Below are 15071 nucleotides of genomic sequence, written 5' to 3' on the forward strand. Positions count from 1 at the left end.
ATGAAGTGGTTTCTGCTCCTGAGTTTGGTGGCGCTCTCTCAGTGCCGGGTGACCAAGTGAGTATTGGGGGAACACACCACTTTGGGCTGCTGAACTTGGCTTTCTACATAGCAATGTGTGATTATCAAGGGGAGTGTTTGCACCTCTCTCATTCTCTTCTCTACTCTCCATTCATGTATAGGCAGCAGCTAGGAATAACCTCTTAGCTTTGTGTTGTAGCAGAGGAATGAGGTCTTGCAGTTAAGGCACTGGAGTGACATTGGAGAGATCTGGGTTAACTGCATGGTCAACGGAGTCAAGGCAGCTCATAATACTTCCTTTGTCCATCTTGTCTTTTTCCGCTGGGTCATCTCTCTGTCATCTCTAGTACACGTGGGCTGGGATTTTCCAAGGGTCCTATGGGAATGATGTGCCCAACTCCCATTGACTTTCAGTGCACTGGGACCCCAACTCCTTTAAACTCTTTTGATAATCCCTAGGTGTACTAAGGGGCCTCAGTGCAATGTAAAAGCTGGATTGCACAGTATTCCCTGACCAAAAGGTTTGCCTACTGCTTATTTGTTATTGATTGGTCTCTCTCCCCACCTTTGTTGATTAGGGTCTCCCTGAAGAAGGGGAAATCTCTGAGGCAGAACCTTAAGGAACATGGCTTGCTGGAGGATTTCCTGAAGAAAAACCCTTACAACCTGGCCTCCAAGTATTTCCCCAGCCTGGCCAATGATGCTGCCAGTGAGCCCCTAACAAACTACATGGACGTGAGTATGGCAGGAGAGCAGGTCTTGTAGCCTCCCTCTCCTCATCAAAGCTTCCTACTCCTCTGCCAACAGCTGATCTCTCCTCCTCCCAAAAGTGCCCCAACCCCACTCCCTTACCCATGTGCTTTCAACCAAGCTTCCATCTTGCTGCTGCCAAGAACCTGTGCTGGGCCACTCAGCCCTGATTGGATAGGATTAAGAAGAGCACTGGGAACAGCATTCCCAGGGTCTGCTGGCTCCCCCCCTACTCATCGCCCCCCTCACACCCTCATATTTATAGGGATGAGGGCTAAATGACTCTGTGCCTCAGATGTGAGTAGGTGCTAGGAGCCATGCTTGGCAAAGTGATGGCAGAGGAACATCAGGTCAGGCTGAGCCTGTAGTGAGGGCACCATAGCCCAGACCATCAGTTGGTGTAAATCAGCTTGTGTAGCTATAAGGGTTTACACCGGCTACAGATCTAGCCCTTGGATGGCAATGGTTACCTCTCTTCACATCGTTCTTTGTCTTGTTTTGGCAGATCGAGTATTATGGAACCATCTCCATCGGCACTCCAGCCCAGGAGTTCTCCGTCCTCTTCGACACCGGCTCCTCCAACCTGTGGGTGCCCTCCGTGTACTGCTCTAGCACCGCCTGCAGTAGGTCACCTGTAACGCCTCTTGTCTTGGCATTCCAGCTGGGGGATTGATTGAAATCATAGAGATTTACATTAGCAAGGAGGAACCTTAATTGAAATAATTGATTTTACTCTTGCTTTGCATTTGTACTTTTTAGTTATTTTTTCTAAAGGAAGTTGATTCTCGCTGGTTTGTTACCACTACAAACGTTGATTTGCAACAAATATAGCCTTTACTTTATATTGGGTACTTTCTTTAGCTAATCAGAGGATACACTTAGGGTTGCCAACTGTCTAATCACACAAACCCAAACACCCTTGTCCCACCCCTGTCCCTTCCCAAAGGCCTCTCCCCAGTCCCATCCCTTCTTCAAGGCCCTGCCCCACTCACTCCATCCAACCTGCCTCTTTCGCTCACTCTCCCCAACCCTCACTCATTTTCACCGGCTGGGCCAGGGGTTGGGGTGCAGGCTCTGGGCTGGGGCCAAGGGGTTTGGAGTGTGGGAGGGGGCACTGGGCTGAGCCTGGCGCAGGGGATTGAGGTGCAGTAGGGGGTGAGGGTGTGGCCTTTGGGAAGGAGTTGAGTTACAGGATACAGGCTTTGGGATGGAGTTTGGGTGAGGGAGGGGGTTCAGGGCTAGGGATTGGAGTGGAGGAGGGGGTCTGGGCTCTGGGAGGGAGTTTGGTGGTGGGAGGTGGCTCAGGGCTGGGGCAGGGGTTTGAGGTGTAGGGTGCAGGCTTCGTCTGGGAGGCACTTACCTCGAGTGGCTCCAGGTTGGTGGCACTGCAGGGCTAAGGCAGGCTCCCTGCCTGCCCTGGCCCCACGCCACTCCTGGAAGTGGCCAGCCTGGCCCCGGGGGGGAGGGCTCCGTGCACTGCCCTTGCCTGCAGGCACCAACCCCACAGCTCCCATTGGCTGGAGTTCTCGGCCAATGGGAGCTGCGGAGTTGGTGCTGGAGGTTGGGGGAGCACATAGAGACCCCCTGCCCTCCTATCAGGGGCCGCAGAGGCGTGCTGGCTGCCTCTGGGAGCAGCATAGGGCCAGGGAAGGCAGGGAGCCTGCCTTAGCCCTGCTGCGCCACTGCACTTTTAGCAGACTAAAATCTCCTGGATTGACTTCAGTAGCCTCCAGGAGATAGGGCCTGATTCCAGGAGACTCCCAACGAAACAGGAGGGTTGGCAACCCTAGAGACACTATTTCAGTACACATTTATTTACACAATTATATAGCTTAATATACAATTATTCAGAAAAATAAGTTGTACGTTTAATTAGGTTAGAGAATGGTGAGGGATGCATTTCCTATTTACTATGTAATTACTTTTTGATTTGTGTCAAACTCAATTTGGATGGAAATTGGAATTCACTTTAAAATACAAAATCCAGCTTTTTAAAAAAAATTAGTTACAACTCCTTTGAATGGGCTGGATGCATAAGAAAGAAAAATTTATCAAAACATGTTTTGCATTTAAAAATAATGGATTTATGAAAAAAGGAAGTGTTATCTGTAGCTAGTGAATTGAACTGATTCTGATCAGCGTGTTGTTCAAGATTTTAGAACTTGTAGATCTCATCCTCTCGCACCTAGTTTTTACTCAGAGATTGGAAGAGGAAAACAAGCATTCTCACTTTTCAATTTCTAATTTCTTAAGTTGGAATGAACTAGTCTGTGAACTGAACTAGTTAATAAACAGATATAAAGAAAGTATTCTCTCTGCACTTGCAGAAGAGGCTACTGCTGTCAAAAGCTTGTTTAGCACTTGAAGAAATTCTGTTTCCAGATTATGAGAGCATTTAAATTCCACCAGTTCCACTGACTTTCTTTAAAGGCAGAAAACATGCGCTGCTTAGTAGTAAACTTTGTATGTAATTTAAATGATTTTAGTGAATTTTAGTAAGTTTAGACCTTAACATATGATGTCCTAATGTCAAGGTTAATTTTAAACAGGATTTTTTTTTAATCATCTATTTTTATCCATCTCAGAAGCCAGAGAGCAGTAGATCTCCCTCCATTGTCCCTCTATGTACTGCATGGTGTTAGAGAGGAAACAGGCCCTAGTCAGACCAGAAGCTAGATCCACAAAGGCTCTTAGGTGTGGCAATGCTGAGTGCTGCAATGCTTGATTCTTAGGCACCTTGCCCCCACTAAGGAATTCATAGCCTGTTTAGGCACCCAGGCTCTCTATACAACAATTGGGGAGAGTTACAAGTGTCAGTCTGTGACCATCTGACTCTTCTGTACTTGCAGCAAATCACAACAGATTCAACCCATCAGACTCCTCCACCTATGAGGCCACTAATGAGAGTCTCTCCATCGAGTATGGCAGTGGCAGCATGACTGGAATTCTGGCCTATGACACTGTCCGGGTAAATCACAAGAAAGGATCAAGATTAGGAGTTATAATGACAAGACGCATCTGGGAATATAAAGAGGAATTCCATGTGGAGTGAACCGGGAGAGGGAGATAGAGAAAGGGTAGAGAAGAGAGCAGATAAAACCAGAGAAAGAAGTGGGAAACACAGAGCAAGCCAGAGATCATCTGCATTTTTGTATCACGTTCATTTAGATTCTGTTTTCCCCACTTACATGCAGAATGCATCTCATAGGTTGACTCATATTGAAGAGGGTAGGGTGTACAGCACCTCTGCTCCCTACTGTATTGAACAGAGCTGCTCTGCTGTGTGCCATAGGTCCTATAGAGTCAGTGACTATAGGATTTTCGCCTTTGTATGGCAGGGAGGCTTTTAGAGCAGGAGGATCTCAGTTTTCCCTCTGCTTTTGGCATGAAGTGTGGAGTAAGTGTAGCATCCAGAATAGGAACAACCGCTAAATCCTAGGATTGTTAATACATATAATATCCATTGAAACTATTTTCAATGCTGGGGCTTCATTCTGATCTCATGCTCGTAACTCTGCCCACTTCAGCTGAATGACTCCACAAAGAACGAAATCAAAGTCAGACCCATTAGCGTCTATGCATGTAATCCAGTCATTCATAGGCTGTACCCATATGGGGGGAGAACAGAGTTCAGCCTTTGAGAACTCCCCACCCACGAAGTTCCCTCTGGTAGGACTTAGCAGCTTCTCCATGGATGTAGCATATGTCTGATTGTCCCCATCCTTCTGCCAAGGTTGGAGGCATTGTGGACACCAAACAGATGTTTGGCCTGAGTGAAACTGAGCCCGGCACAGCCTTTGAGTACTCTGAATTTGATGGGATCCTGGGTCTGGCCTTCCCAAGCATCTCTGCTTCTGGAGCTACCCCTGTCTTCGACAACATGATGAATGAGGGTTTGGTGTCCCAGGACCTCTTCTCTGTCTACCTGAGCTCGTAAGTCAGGGCTGGAAACAGCCCATCTGTTGCAGTGAGATTCACATTCCTATAGCGCCTCTCACACTGAGTGATCTTTGCAACGTTTGCATCAGAATTCTCCAAAAGCAGCTGTGATGGGTTTGGTCACAGAGACCCCCTTGGGACTGTCACCTGAGGTGCTGAAGTTACCTCTGAGCCTGTTTTCCCTACCAGCTTGGTAATCTAGAACCTCGCCCTGTTGAGTGAGACACGCTAGCCTGCTGCAACACAGACCCAGGTCTGGTAAACGCTCCAGAAGCTGCAGACTTTAACCAAAAACTGTTCAGCAGATCACCTATCTCCAGACACTCAGTTCCCAATGGGATCCAAACCCAAAATAAATCCATTTTACTCTGTACAAAGCTTATACAGGGTAAACTCATACATTGTCCGCCCTCTAGTAACACTGATAGAGAGATATGCACAACCGTTTGCTCCCTCAGGTATTGATCACTTACTCTGGGTTTACTAATAAACAAGAGTGATTTTATTAAGTATAAAAAGTAGGATTTAAGTGGTTCCAAGTAATAACAGACAGAACAAAGTAAGTCACCAAGCAAAATAGAGCAAAAACACACAAGTCTACGTCTAATACATTAAGAAACTGATTACAGGTAAAATCTCACCCTCAGAAATGTTCCAAAAACCTTCTTTCACAGACTAGAATCCTTCCTAGTCTGGGACCAATCCTTTCCACTGGTGCAATCTTCGTTAGTTCCAACAGCCATCTTAGATGGAAACTAGGCGTTACTCATGACTGGAAGCCTCCTTTGTTCCATTCCATCCCCTTTTATAGCTTTGGCAGAAGGCAGGAATCTTTTGTCTCTCTGAGTCCCTACATCTCCTTCTAAATGGAAAAGCCCCAGGTTTAAGATGGATTCCAGTTCCAGGTGACATGGTCACATGTCCTGTGAGACCCTAAACCGGTGGTCTCCAACCTTTTTGGCTGGTGGGTGCCAGCTGAAGGACCTGCAGCGGTGGAACACCTGCCAAAATGCTGCCAAATTTCAGCAGCATTTTGGCGGTGACGCCTCTCGGTGGCGCCGCTTGCCATCGACAAGCGTCATCATCGAGAGGCATCCCCGCCGAAATTCGGGAGCGACGCCTCTCGATGACATCACTTGTTGACGGCAAGGGCGTCAGCAACAGACGTCCCCGCCGAAATGCCGCTGAAATTCGGCGGCATTTCGGCAGGTGCTCTCCCGGGGGCCAGGATGCAGGTACATTAAGATGCCCCCGTGGGTGCTATGGCACCTGTGGGCACCATGTTGGGGACCACTGCCCTAAACCTTCATTCTTCCTGGCCTGGCTCACAGGAAGGCTTGCAAGTAAGCAGAGTCATTTACAACCAATTGTCCTAGTTGATGGGAGTCATCAAGATTCCAAACCACCATTAATGGCCCACACGTTGCATAATTACAATGGGAGCTCAGAGTTATATTTCATATTTCTAGTTTCAGATACAAGAAAGATACATTTATACAAATAGGATGAACGTACTCAGTAAATTATAAGCTTTGTAATGATGCCTTACAAGAGACCTTTTGCATGAAGCATATTCCAATTACATTATATTCACACTAATTAGCATATTTTCATAAAATCATATAGAGTGCAACTTCACACATTCTATGCCAGTGATGTAAGTTTTTGGGATCTGAAATGAACACTACGATCTCTAATGATTACATTAAAGCATCAGGCCCACATCAAGCACTGCCCAATGCCAAGGTAGGTCTTCTGTATTACACTGACTCCAGGGGGAAAAGTTCCCCCAAATGTGTCACCCACATGGTTCCCTCACTTAGCATCTTCTAGCACCAGATGGAATCATTTGCTCAATACTGACTCAGAGGGAAGAGCAGCACCTCCTGAGTAACTGACACTACTGCCTCAAACACCTGGGCCTTTCCTTGAACGTCTCCTATCCAGTTTTAGGGCAGGTTCAATCATGATTAGCTTTTGAAATCTAGCAAGAAATAAGGGAAAGTGATATTGAAGTAGGGGGTGAGACACAGCCCTCATCCAACCATCCTGTCCTTACTCTGCTACTAGATGCTGATGTGCCCAGCTCTGACTTTACCCCAGCACTCTCCAGCTGTGGTCCTTCTCTAACAGCTGGAGCATTTACTATTGTCTTCTTAGCCAACCATTCATGGATCTTCCTTGACTCTCCTTTCTCCTTTCTCCAGTGATGAGCAGAGTGGGAGCTTCGTGATGTTTGGCGGCATCGACTCATCTTACTACTCTGGGAGCCTGAACTGGATCCCTCTTTCTGCTGAGACTTACTGGGAAATCACCATGGACAGGTAACATCCACCCCTTGGCGTTTCCCCTTCATTGTGCCACCTTGAGGAGACAGGCAAAAGGAGATGTGGGGGAAGCTCAAATTACAGAATCTAGACAAGATGAGAGACCCAGGAGTCGGAATCACGCCTTCCTTGGAGCTATAGGAAAGGGGCTCACCCATGAGGAGGTTAGATCAGTGGTTCCCCACCTTGTTCACACCTGGAACTCTCATCTGGCCAGCTCGGCTTAGCAATAAAGGAAAGGACTTGGTGGTCACGACTCCTTGACATCTGTTTGTGACCCCCAGGCTAGATTGGTCACAGTCCCAGAAGGTTGTAGGAGGAGGAGTGATGGGCAAGAGCCAAGGAAGGTTGAGGCTGAAACATCAGGGAAAAGTTCTTGGCAGTTGTAGGAAGTGGGTGGTGAGACAGCTCCACCCTGCAGGCCTCTCACTGCTGGCTAGTGGGCTGAGTGGAAATGAGATTGGGAGTGTTTCTAGGGAGGTTCCCGGACTCTCTCTCTTGCAGCATCACCATTAACGGAGAGACCATCGCTTGCTCTGGTGGCTGCCAGGCTATCATTGACACTGGCACTTCTCTGCTGGCTGGGCCCTCTACTGGCATCTCCAACATTGAGTCCTACATCGGCGCCAGCGATGGCACGGTAAGGGCAGGGATCAGGGATGGACACTTCTAGAGGTGTCTCCTACACATGGATGTGATGCTCCATCTCTCTCATTGGAGACCCTAGTGGCCAAGACATGTCTAACCCTTTCTCCATGTGTTGCCTTCCTCCCTGCAGATCAGTTGCAGTGCCATAAGCAGCCTGCCCAACATCGTCTTCACCATCAACGACATTGAGTTCCCTGTGCCCCCCAGTGCCTACATTCTTGATGTGAGTGTTCTGCTCAGAAAGCCACCTTGGGGCCTCTTAGCGAGGGCTTGTGCCTGAGGCCATCATGCTGAGTGTGCTGGCAATTGCCCCCTGCACAGCTGGCATGAGCCTGCAGGAGCATCACAGAGACACAGCTAACTCTGTCCCCAGTATTAGAGTGGGGAGACAGAGAGCTCTTCCCCCAAAGGAATCCAAGGGGAGGGAAGGCCAAAATCAAGGCAGGCCCACAGTGAAAGTGACATACTGCAAGAGAAGCAAGGCAGCCTGTAGAGATGTCCACCATAGGAGATCACCAGGGCAGGGGCCTTACTGGGCTAGGAGAGAATTAAATGAGCAACTACCCAAGCTGGGAGGTTAGATCAAGAGAGATCACTGCCTCACGTTCTAGGGCCTGGGCATCAGAGCATCAGGAAGGAGTTTTTCTCCCCCATGATAAAAGTTTGCACCCATCTGGGGAGGAACAGGCAAGCTGCTTTACCAGCACACAGCAACACCAGCTGGTAACAGGCAGTGGGGAAGCCCAAATCCACTTATAATCACAGCAGGATTTCTGGTGGCAGAATGCAATTGCTCCCTTTGGAATCTGGCCTGGAGAGAGCACGCTTTGCCTCCTCAAGGGATGTGTCATGAACAGAAGTGGTTAGGACCTTGCTTCGCTTCCCAGTTGAAAGTTTGCACCCCTTAGGCTCAGGCTGAGGCACTGGGGCTGTTCTGAGGCTCAAATTCACAAAGATAGGCCACTGGGAGTTAGATATCTAAATAGCTCCAAACACTGGGGACCAAGTCACCAGTGCCACTCCTTGTGGCCCATAGAGGTCTCCCATCAAAGCCCTGATCCAGCCTAATGCTCCTTAACTTGGGAGCTTTGAGAGCCCAGATGAAGACGGTACAGGCACAGGCACAGGCATGTGCAAGCTCTACAGGATGATAACTCAAGGGATCATTGAAGTTCCTGCCCAATAATTAAGTCCTATTTTCCCTGGTGCAGTACTCTGGCTCTTGTAGCTCTGGCCTTGAAAGCATCGACCTCCCCACCTCCTCTGGAGAGCTCTGGATCCTCGGAGATGTCTTCATCAAACAGTACTACGTTGTCTTTGACAGGGCCAACAACCAGGTGGCCCTGGCCTCTGTGGCATGAACACAGCGCCGTTCCTAGGACACTACCATGGAACACTGACCTTGGAGAGTCTCTGTTTCTCCAGGGCCCCAACTCCACATATCAGTCTAGTAACCCCACCCTACACTCACCCTCTGTCCTGTAATCTTACCCATAGTAGAATAAAGGAATATAAGAGCATTCGAGTGAATTGTTTCTCTTTGATGGGGTGATGACTCAGATTCCACCACTGTGAAGAGGGAGATGTACCTTCTGCCAGCGCCCCTCATTCCTGATGGGGAGCCCCTATTGCTATTCCAGCCTTGCCCCTCCCCATCTCCTTCTGTGCCAACACATCTCATTCCTCATGTGTTTGATTTGTTTACTTCCAACTGTAACTTGTGAAATGGCTTTCTGGCTGTGAGCTATGCAATCAAATCCTAATGCCTTAAGGAGGGTAGTTCTGTTAATTGCTTATCACAGCAGGCCCCATCTATCCCCAGAGGTCTTGCTCTGTAGCCTAATAACCTGAGCTCTGTCCTCCCCTGCAGTTTCCTACTGAGTTATCTGCTCTGTAGCACTCCATCAGAGGGGCCCATAGGATGCTCATTGGCTGCAATGATTCACACCCACTCATTGGATGTGCCTATCCTGCCATCTAGCACCTTGGAGTTGGCAGGGAGCTGCCCTGTTGCCCAGCCGTTGGTGCTGTGCAGTCCCTGTTTTACCCCAAAAATTGGATTTTGGGGCACTTCTAGAATAGCCTATCGCCCCCTTAATCTGTTCTTCCCGAGGTAAAGGTTTCTGGGATAGTTAAGGTAACACTTAAAGGACATGGATACAAACTTTCAATAAAATGAGTGACACAGGCAGTATTCTTTCCCCAAACCCAATCTTTTTTATTAATGTAACTAGTAATCCCTATTGCAATATGATTTAAAATTAAAAATCAGACATGAATCCCCTATTGCAAGTTAAAGATAATTTAAAACACAAGAACATGCAGTTTAAATGATTCTAAGTGATGTGCTCTATTGCAGATGGCCAGTCTGCAATAGATGACTGACAGCAGTTCTTCAAATGTACTTTAAATTTTACATATGTAAACCACAATTAACACATTCATACATCCACATACTAATACTGTTACTCTATCACTATACTAGCTTATGCCATGCTATACAATCTAACAGGTTTATGGTGATTTAACTGTGTTGCCTCTGCCACTGCGGCTGCTTTGGCTGCTTCAACTTTTCTGCCTGGTTGCTTTTCTCCACTCTTCTCCCAACTTTTCTCTCTTACAGATGGTTCTTCCAATTGATCTTCTCTGTTCTATCTGTCTCTACTGTGTCATCATTTTATATGGTGAACAGGAGCTGCTAACAGGGAGTTTTGCAAGGGAGTTCTCCAGGTGAAGGAGGAGCACATACAGCATCTGTGGGGTAAGTGACTGTCTGCAGTGTTTGTGTTTGTGTTTGGGGGTTACTGGCTGTGTGCTGAGCTTGTGTTTGTCAGTCTGTTTGGTTTGTTTGTTTGAAGGACCGTGTGTTGTAGCTGGCAGTTGGAGGCAGAGCTACCAGGAAGGTTTGAAAGCTAGAAGCCTCTGGTAATTGGCTGAGCCTTAACCAGTGGGCAGGGCATTCACTCAGGCCAGGGCTGTATAAAGCTGCGCACAAGCGACCAGGAGCTGCTAACAGGGAGTTTTGCAAGGGAGTTTGGAAGGGGAGTAGGAAGGGAAGGGGGGGTCCCTTGTCGGTCTCATCTGTGACCCATTGGTCCCCTGAACCTATAAACTGAGCCACATCCAAAACCGTTTTGTTTACAGCAGAACAGAGCGGACAGGGAGCTGCAGATGGGAATTTGAGAGAGTTTGACAGAGGGAGGCTTACAATGGTGAGGAGGACCCGCAACACCTGTGCCAGCACTGCTTCTGTCTCCTCCACCTGCGCCTGTAGCCAGACAGAGCACCAAAGCATGGATGCTTTTACCCAGATTCTGGTGTGGGCTTGCAAAGACTGTAATTTGCAATTTCCACTTACTGATATCCAGGCTGGGGGTGGCATCCAATGTGAAAGGTGCCTACTGGTGGAATCTCTCAGGCAGCAGGTGGGAGAGCTACAGGAGGAGGTGGCTAGGCTGAGGAACATCCATATCCATGAGCAATTCCTGGACAGTATCCATGTGGAGACAGCTGACATAGCTGTCCCAGTTCACAGGACTACCGACACACCAGTGGAGGAGGAGATGCCTCAGGGTGTATCTGACACACCAGTGGAGGAGGAGGCTCAGGGTGGACACAGCCAGCTGGTTACTTCTAGCAGCAGGCAGTGCTCCACCGCTGCTGCGAACCCTCCTGCTGTGGTAAAAGATAACCGTTATGCTCTTCTTGATACAGGAGAGAAGGAATCACCCCCAACAGTTAAGGAAGTGAAGCCTCGTACCCATAAGGCTGGGAGGTCTGCTGCCACCACTGATAAGAAAGGTAGGGTAGTGGTGGTTGGAGACTCTCTGCTGAGGGGGACGGAGACACCCATCTGTCGCCCTGACTGTTCATCCCAGGACGTATGCTGCCTGCCAGGGGCCCGTATCTGCGTTCATCCCAGGAGGTATGCTGCCTGCCAGGGGCCCGTATCCGAGATGTTACAGAGGCGTTGTTGAGGATTATCCGGCCTTCTGACTACTACCCCATGCTACTCATCCATGTGGGCACAAATGATACTGCGAGGTGTGACACTGAGCAGATCAAGAGTGACTACAGGGCTCTGGGAGTACGGGTTAAGGAGTTTGGAGCGCAGGTGGTATTCTCTTCGATTCTTCCTGTTGAAGGTAGGGGTCCGGGCAGAGACAGATGCATCGTGGAGGTGAATGCCTGGCTGCGAAGATGGTGTCGCCAGGAGGGCTTTGGCTTCCTCGATCACGGGATGCTATTCGAGGAAGGACTGCTAGGAACAGATGGCGTTCACCTTTCAAAGAGGGGAAAGGCCTTATTTGCGCACAGACTGGCTAACCTAGTAAGGAGGGCTTTAAACTAGGTTCGACGGGGACAGGTGAGCAAAGCCCACAGGTAAGTGGGGAACAAGACCTGGGAGATGGGTTGGAAACAGGAGGGAGCACGGGCTATAATGGCAGAGAGAAAGGAGGGTCAAGGCAAAGCTGGGAGGCAAGATCAAACCAGTATCTTAGATGCCTATATACAAATGCAAGAAGTATGGGTAATAAGCAGGAAGAACTGGAAGTGCTAATAAATAAATACAACTATGACATTATTGGCATTACTGAAACTTGGTGGGATAATACACACGACTGCAATGTTGGTGTGGATGGGTATAGTTTGCTCAGGAAGGATAGACAGGGGAAAAAGGGAGGAGATGTTGCCTTATATATTAAAAATGTACACACTTGGACTGAGGTGGAGATGGACATAGGAGACGGAAGTGTGGAAAGTCTCTGGGTTAGGCTAAAAGGGGTAAAAAACACAGGTGATGTCATGCTGGGAGTCTACTACAGGCCACCTAATCAGGTGGAAGAGGTGGATGAGGCTTTTTTCAAACAACTAACAAAATCATCCAAAGCCCAAGATTTGGTGGTGGTGGGGGACTTCAACTATCCAGATATATGTTGGGAAAATAACACCGCGGGGCACAGACTATCTAATAAGTTCCTGGACTGCATTGCAGACAACTTTTTATTTCAGAAAGTTGAAAAAGCTACTGGGGGGAAGCTGTTCTAGACTTGATTTTAACAAATAGGGAGGAACTTGTTGAGAATTTGAAAGTAGAAGGAAGCTTGGGTGAAAGTGATCATGATATCATAGAATTTGCAATTCTAAGGAAGGGTAGAAGGGAGTACAGCAGAATAGAGACAATGGATTTCAGGAAGGCGGATTTTGGTAAGCTCAGAGAGCTGATAGGCAAGGTCCCATGGGAATTAAGACTGAGGGGAAAAACAACTGAAGAAAGTTGGCAGTTTTTCAAAGGGACACTATTAAGGGCCCAAAAGCAAGTTATTCCGATGGTTAGGAAAGATAGAAAATGTGGCAAAAGACCACCTTGGCTTAACCACGAGATCTTGCGTGTCCTACAAAATAAAAAGGCGTCATATAAAAAATGGAAACTAGGTCAGATTACAAAGGATGAATATAGGCAAATAACACAGGAATGCAGAGGCAAGATTAAAAAAGCAAAGGCACAAAATGAACTCAAACTAGCTATGGGAATAAAGGGAAATAAGAAGACTTTTTATCAATACATTAGAAGCAAGAGGAAGACCAAGGACAGGGTAGGCCCACTGCTCAGTGAGGAGGGGGAAACAGTAACGGGAGACTTGGAAATGGCAGAGATGCTTAATGACTTTGTTTCAGTCTTCACTGAGAAGTCTGAAGGAATGTCTAGTATAGTGAATGCTTACGGAAAGAGGGTAGGTTTAGAAGATAAAATAAAAAAAGAGCAAGTAAAAAATCACTTAGAAAAGTTAGATGCCTGCAAGTCACCAAGGCCTGATGACATGCATCCTAGAATACTCAAGGAGTTAATAGAAGAGGTATCTGAGCCTCTAGCTATATTATCTTTGGGAAATCATGGGAGATGGGGGAGATTCCAGAAGACTGGAAGGGGGCAACTATAGTGCCCATCTATAAAAAGGGAAATAAAAACAACCCAGGAAACTACAGACCAGTTAGTTTAACTTCTGTGCCAGGGAAGATAATGGAGCAGGTAATCAAAGAAATTATCTGCAAATACTTGGAAGGTGGTAAGGTGATAGGGAATAGCCAGCATGGATTTGTAAAGAACAAATCGTGTCAAACTAATCTGATAGCGTTCTTTGATAGGATAACGAGCCTTGTGGATAAGGGAGAAGCGGCGGATGTGATATACCTAGACTTTAGTAAGGCATTTGATACTGTCTCGCATGATATTCTTATAGATAAACTAGGAAAGTACAATTTAGATGGGGCTACTATAAGGTGGGTGCATAACTGGCTGGATAACCGTACTCAGAGAGTAGTTGTTAATGGCTCCCAATCCTGCTGGAAAGGTATAACAAGTGGGGTTCCGCAGGGGTCTGTTTTGGGACCAGTTCTGTTCAATATCTTCATCAACGATTTAGATGTTGGCATAGAAAGTACGCTTATTAAGTTTGCGGACGATACCAAACTGGGAGGGATTGCAACTGCTTTGGAGGACAGGGTCAACATTCAAAACAATCTGGACAAATTGGAGAAATGGTCTGAGGTAAACAGGATGAAGTTCAATAAAGATAAATGCAAAGTGCTCCACCTAGGAAGGAACAATCAGTTTCACACATACAGAATGGGAAGAGACTGTCTAGGAAGGAGTATGGCAGAAAGAGATCTAGGGGTCATAGTAGACCACAAGCTTAATATGAGTCAACAGTGTGATACTTTGCAAAAAAAGCAAACGTGATTCTGGGATGCATTAACAGGTGTGTTGTAAACAAGACACGAGAAGTCATTCTTCCGCTTTACTCTGCGCTGGTTAGGCCTCAACAGGAGTATTGTGTCCAGTTCTGGGCACCGCATTTCAAGAAAGATGTGGAGAAATTGGAGAGGGTCCAGAGAAGAGCAACAAGAATGATTAAAGGTCTTGAGAACATGACCTATGAAGGAAGGCTGAAGGAACTGGGTTTACTTAGTTTGGAAAAGAGAAGACTGAGAGGGGACATGATAGCAGTTTTCAGGTATCTAAAAGGGTGTCATCAGGAGGAGGGAGAAAACTTGTTCACCTTAGCCTCCAATGATAGAACAAGAAGCAATGGGCTTAAACTGCAGCAAGGGAGATTTAGGTTGGACATTAGGAAAAAGTTCCTAACTGTCAGGGTAGTTAAACACTGGAATAGATTGCCTAGGGAAGTTGTGGAATCTCCATCTCTGGAGATATTTAAGAGTAGGTTAGATAAATGTCTATTAGGGATGGTCTAGACAGTATTTGGTCCTGCCATGAGGGCAGGGGACTGGACTCGATGACCTCTCGAGGTCCCTTCCAGTCCTAGAGTCTATGAGTCTATGAGTCTATATTGTACTGTCTGAACTTTCTATATACTTGTTTTAA

At 47.2% G+C, this 15071-nt stretch overlaps 1 protein-coding gene across 1 annotated transcript; it reads left to right on the forward strand.

Moving 5' to 3' along the window:
* LOC115650646 (pepsin A-like) lies at nt 1-9045 on the forward strand. The gene is made up of 9 exons (XM_030560890.1): nt 1-56; nt 599-755; nt 1276-1393; nt 3620-3738; nt 4504-4703; nt 6917-7033; nt 7541-7682; nt 7815-7907; nt 8896-9045. Exons 1-9 carry the CDS (start codon nt 1-3, stop codon nt 9043-9045), a joined length of 1152 nt encoding a protein of 383 aa, XP_030416750.1.
* The last annotated feature ends 6026 nt before the right edge of the window (nt 9046-15071 follow it).

This window comes from Gopherus evgoodei, chromosome 4, assembly GCF_007399415.2.
Source record: "Gopherus evgoodei ecotype Sinaloan lineage chromosome 4, rGopEvg1_v1.p, whole genome shotgun sequence".
NCBI classification, from domain to species: domain Eukaryota; kingdom Metazoa; phylum Chordata; order Testudines; family Testudinidae; genus Gopherus; species Gopherus evgoodei.

Excerpts from the sequence above, each read along its gene's own strand:
- LOC115650646 (XM_030560890.1), top strand. The coding sequence starts at position 1 with ATGAAGTGGTTTCTGCTCCTGAGTTTGGTGGCGCTCTCTCAGTGCCGG. Across the intron at positions 756-1,275 it reads CCCTAACAAACTACATGGAC|ATCGAGTATTATGGAACCAT; the intron begins GTGAGTATGGCA and ends TTGTTTTGGCAG. Across the intron at positions 1,394-3,619 it reads CTGCTCTAGCACCGCCTGCA|CAAATCACAACAGATTCAAC; the intron begins GTAGGTCACCTG and ends CTGTACTTGCAG.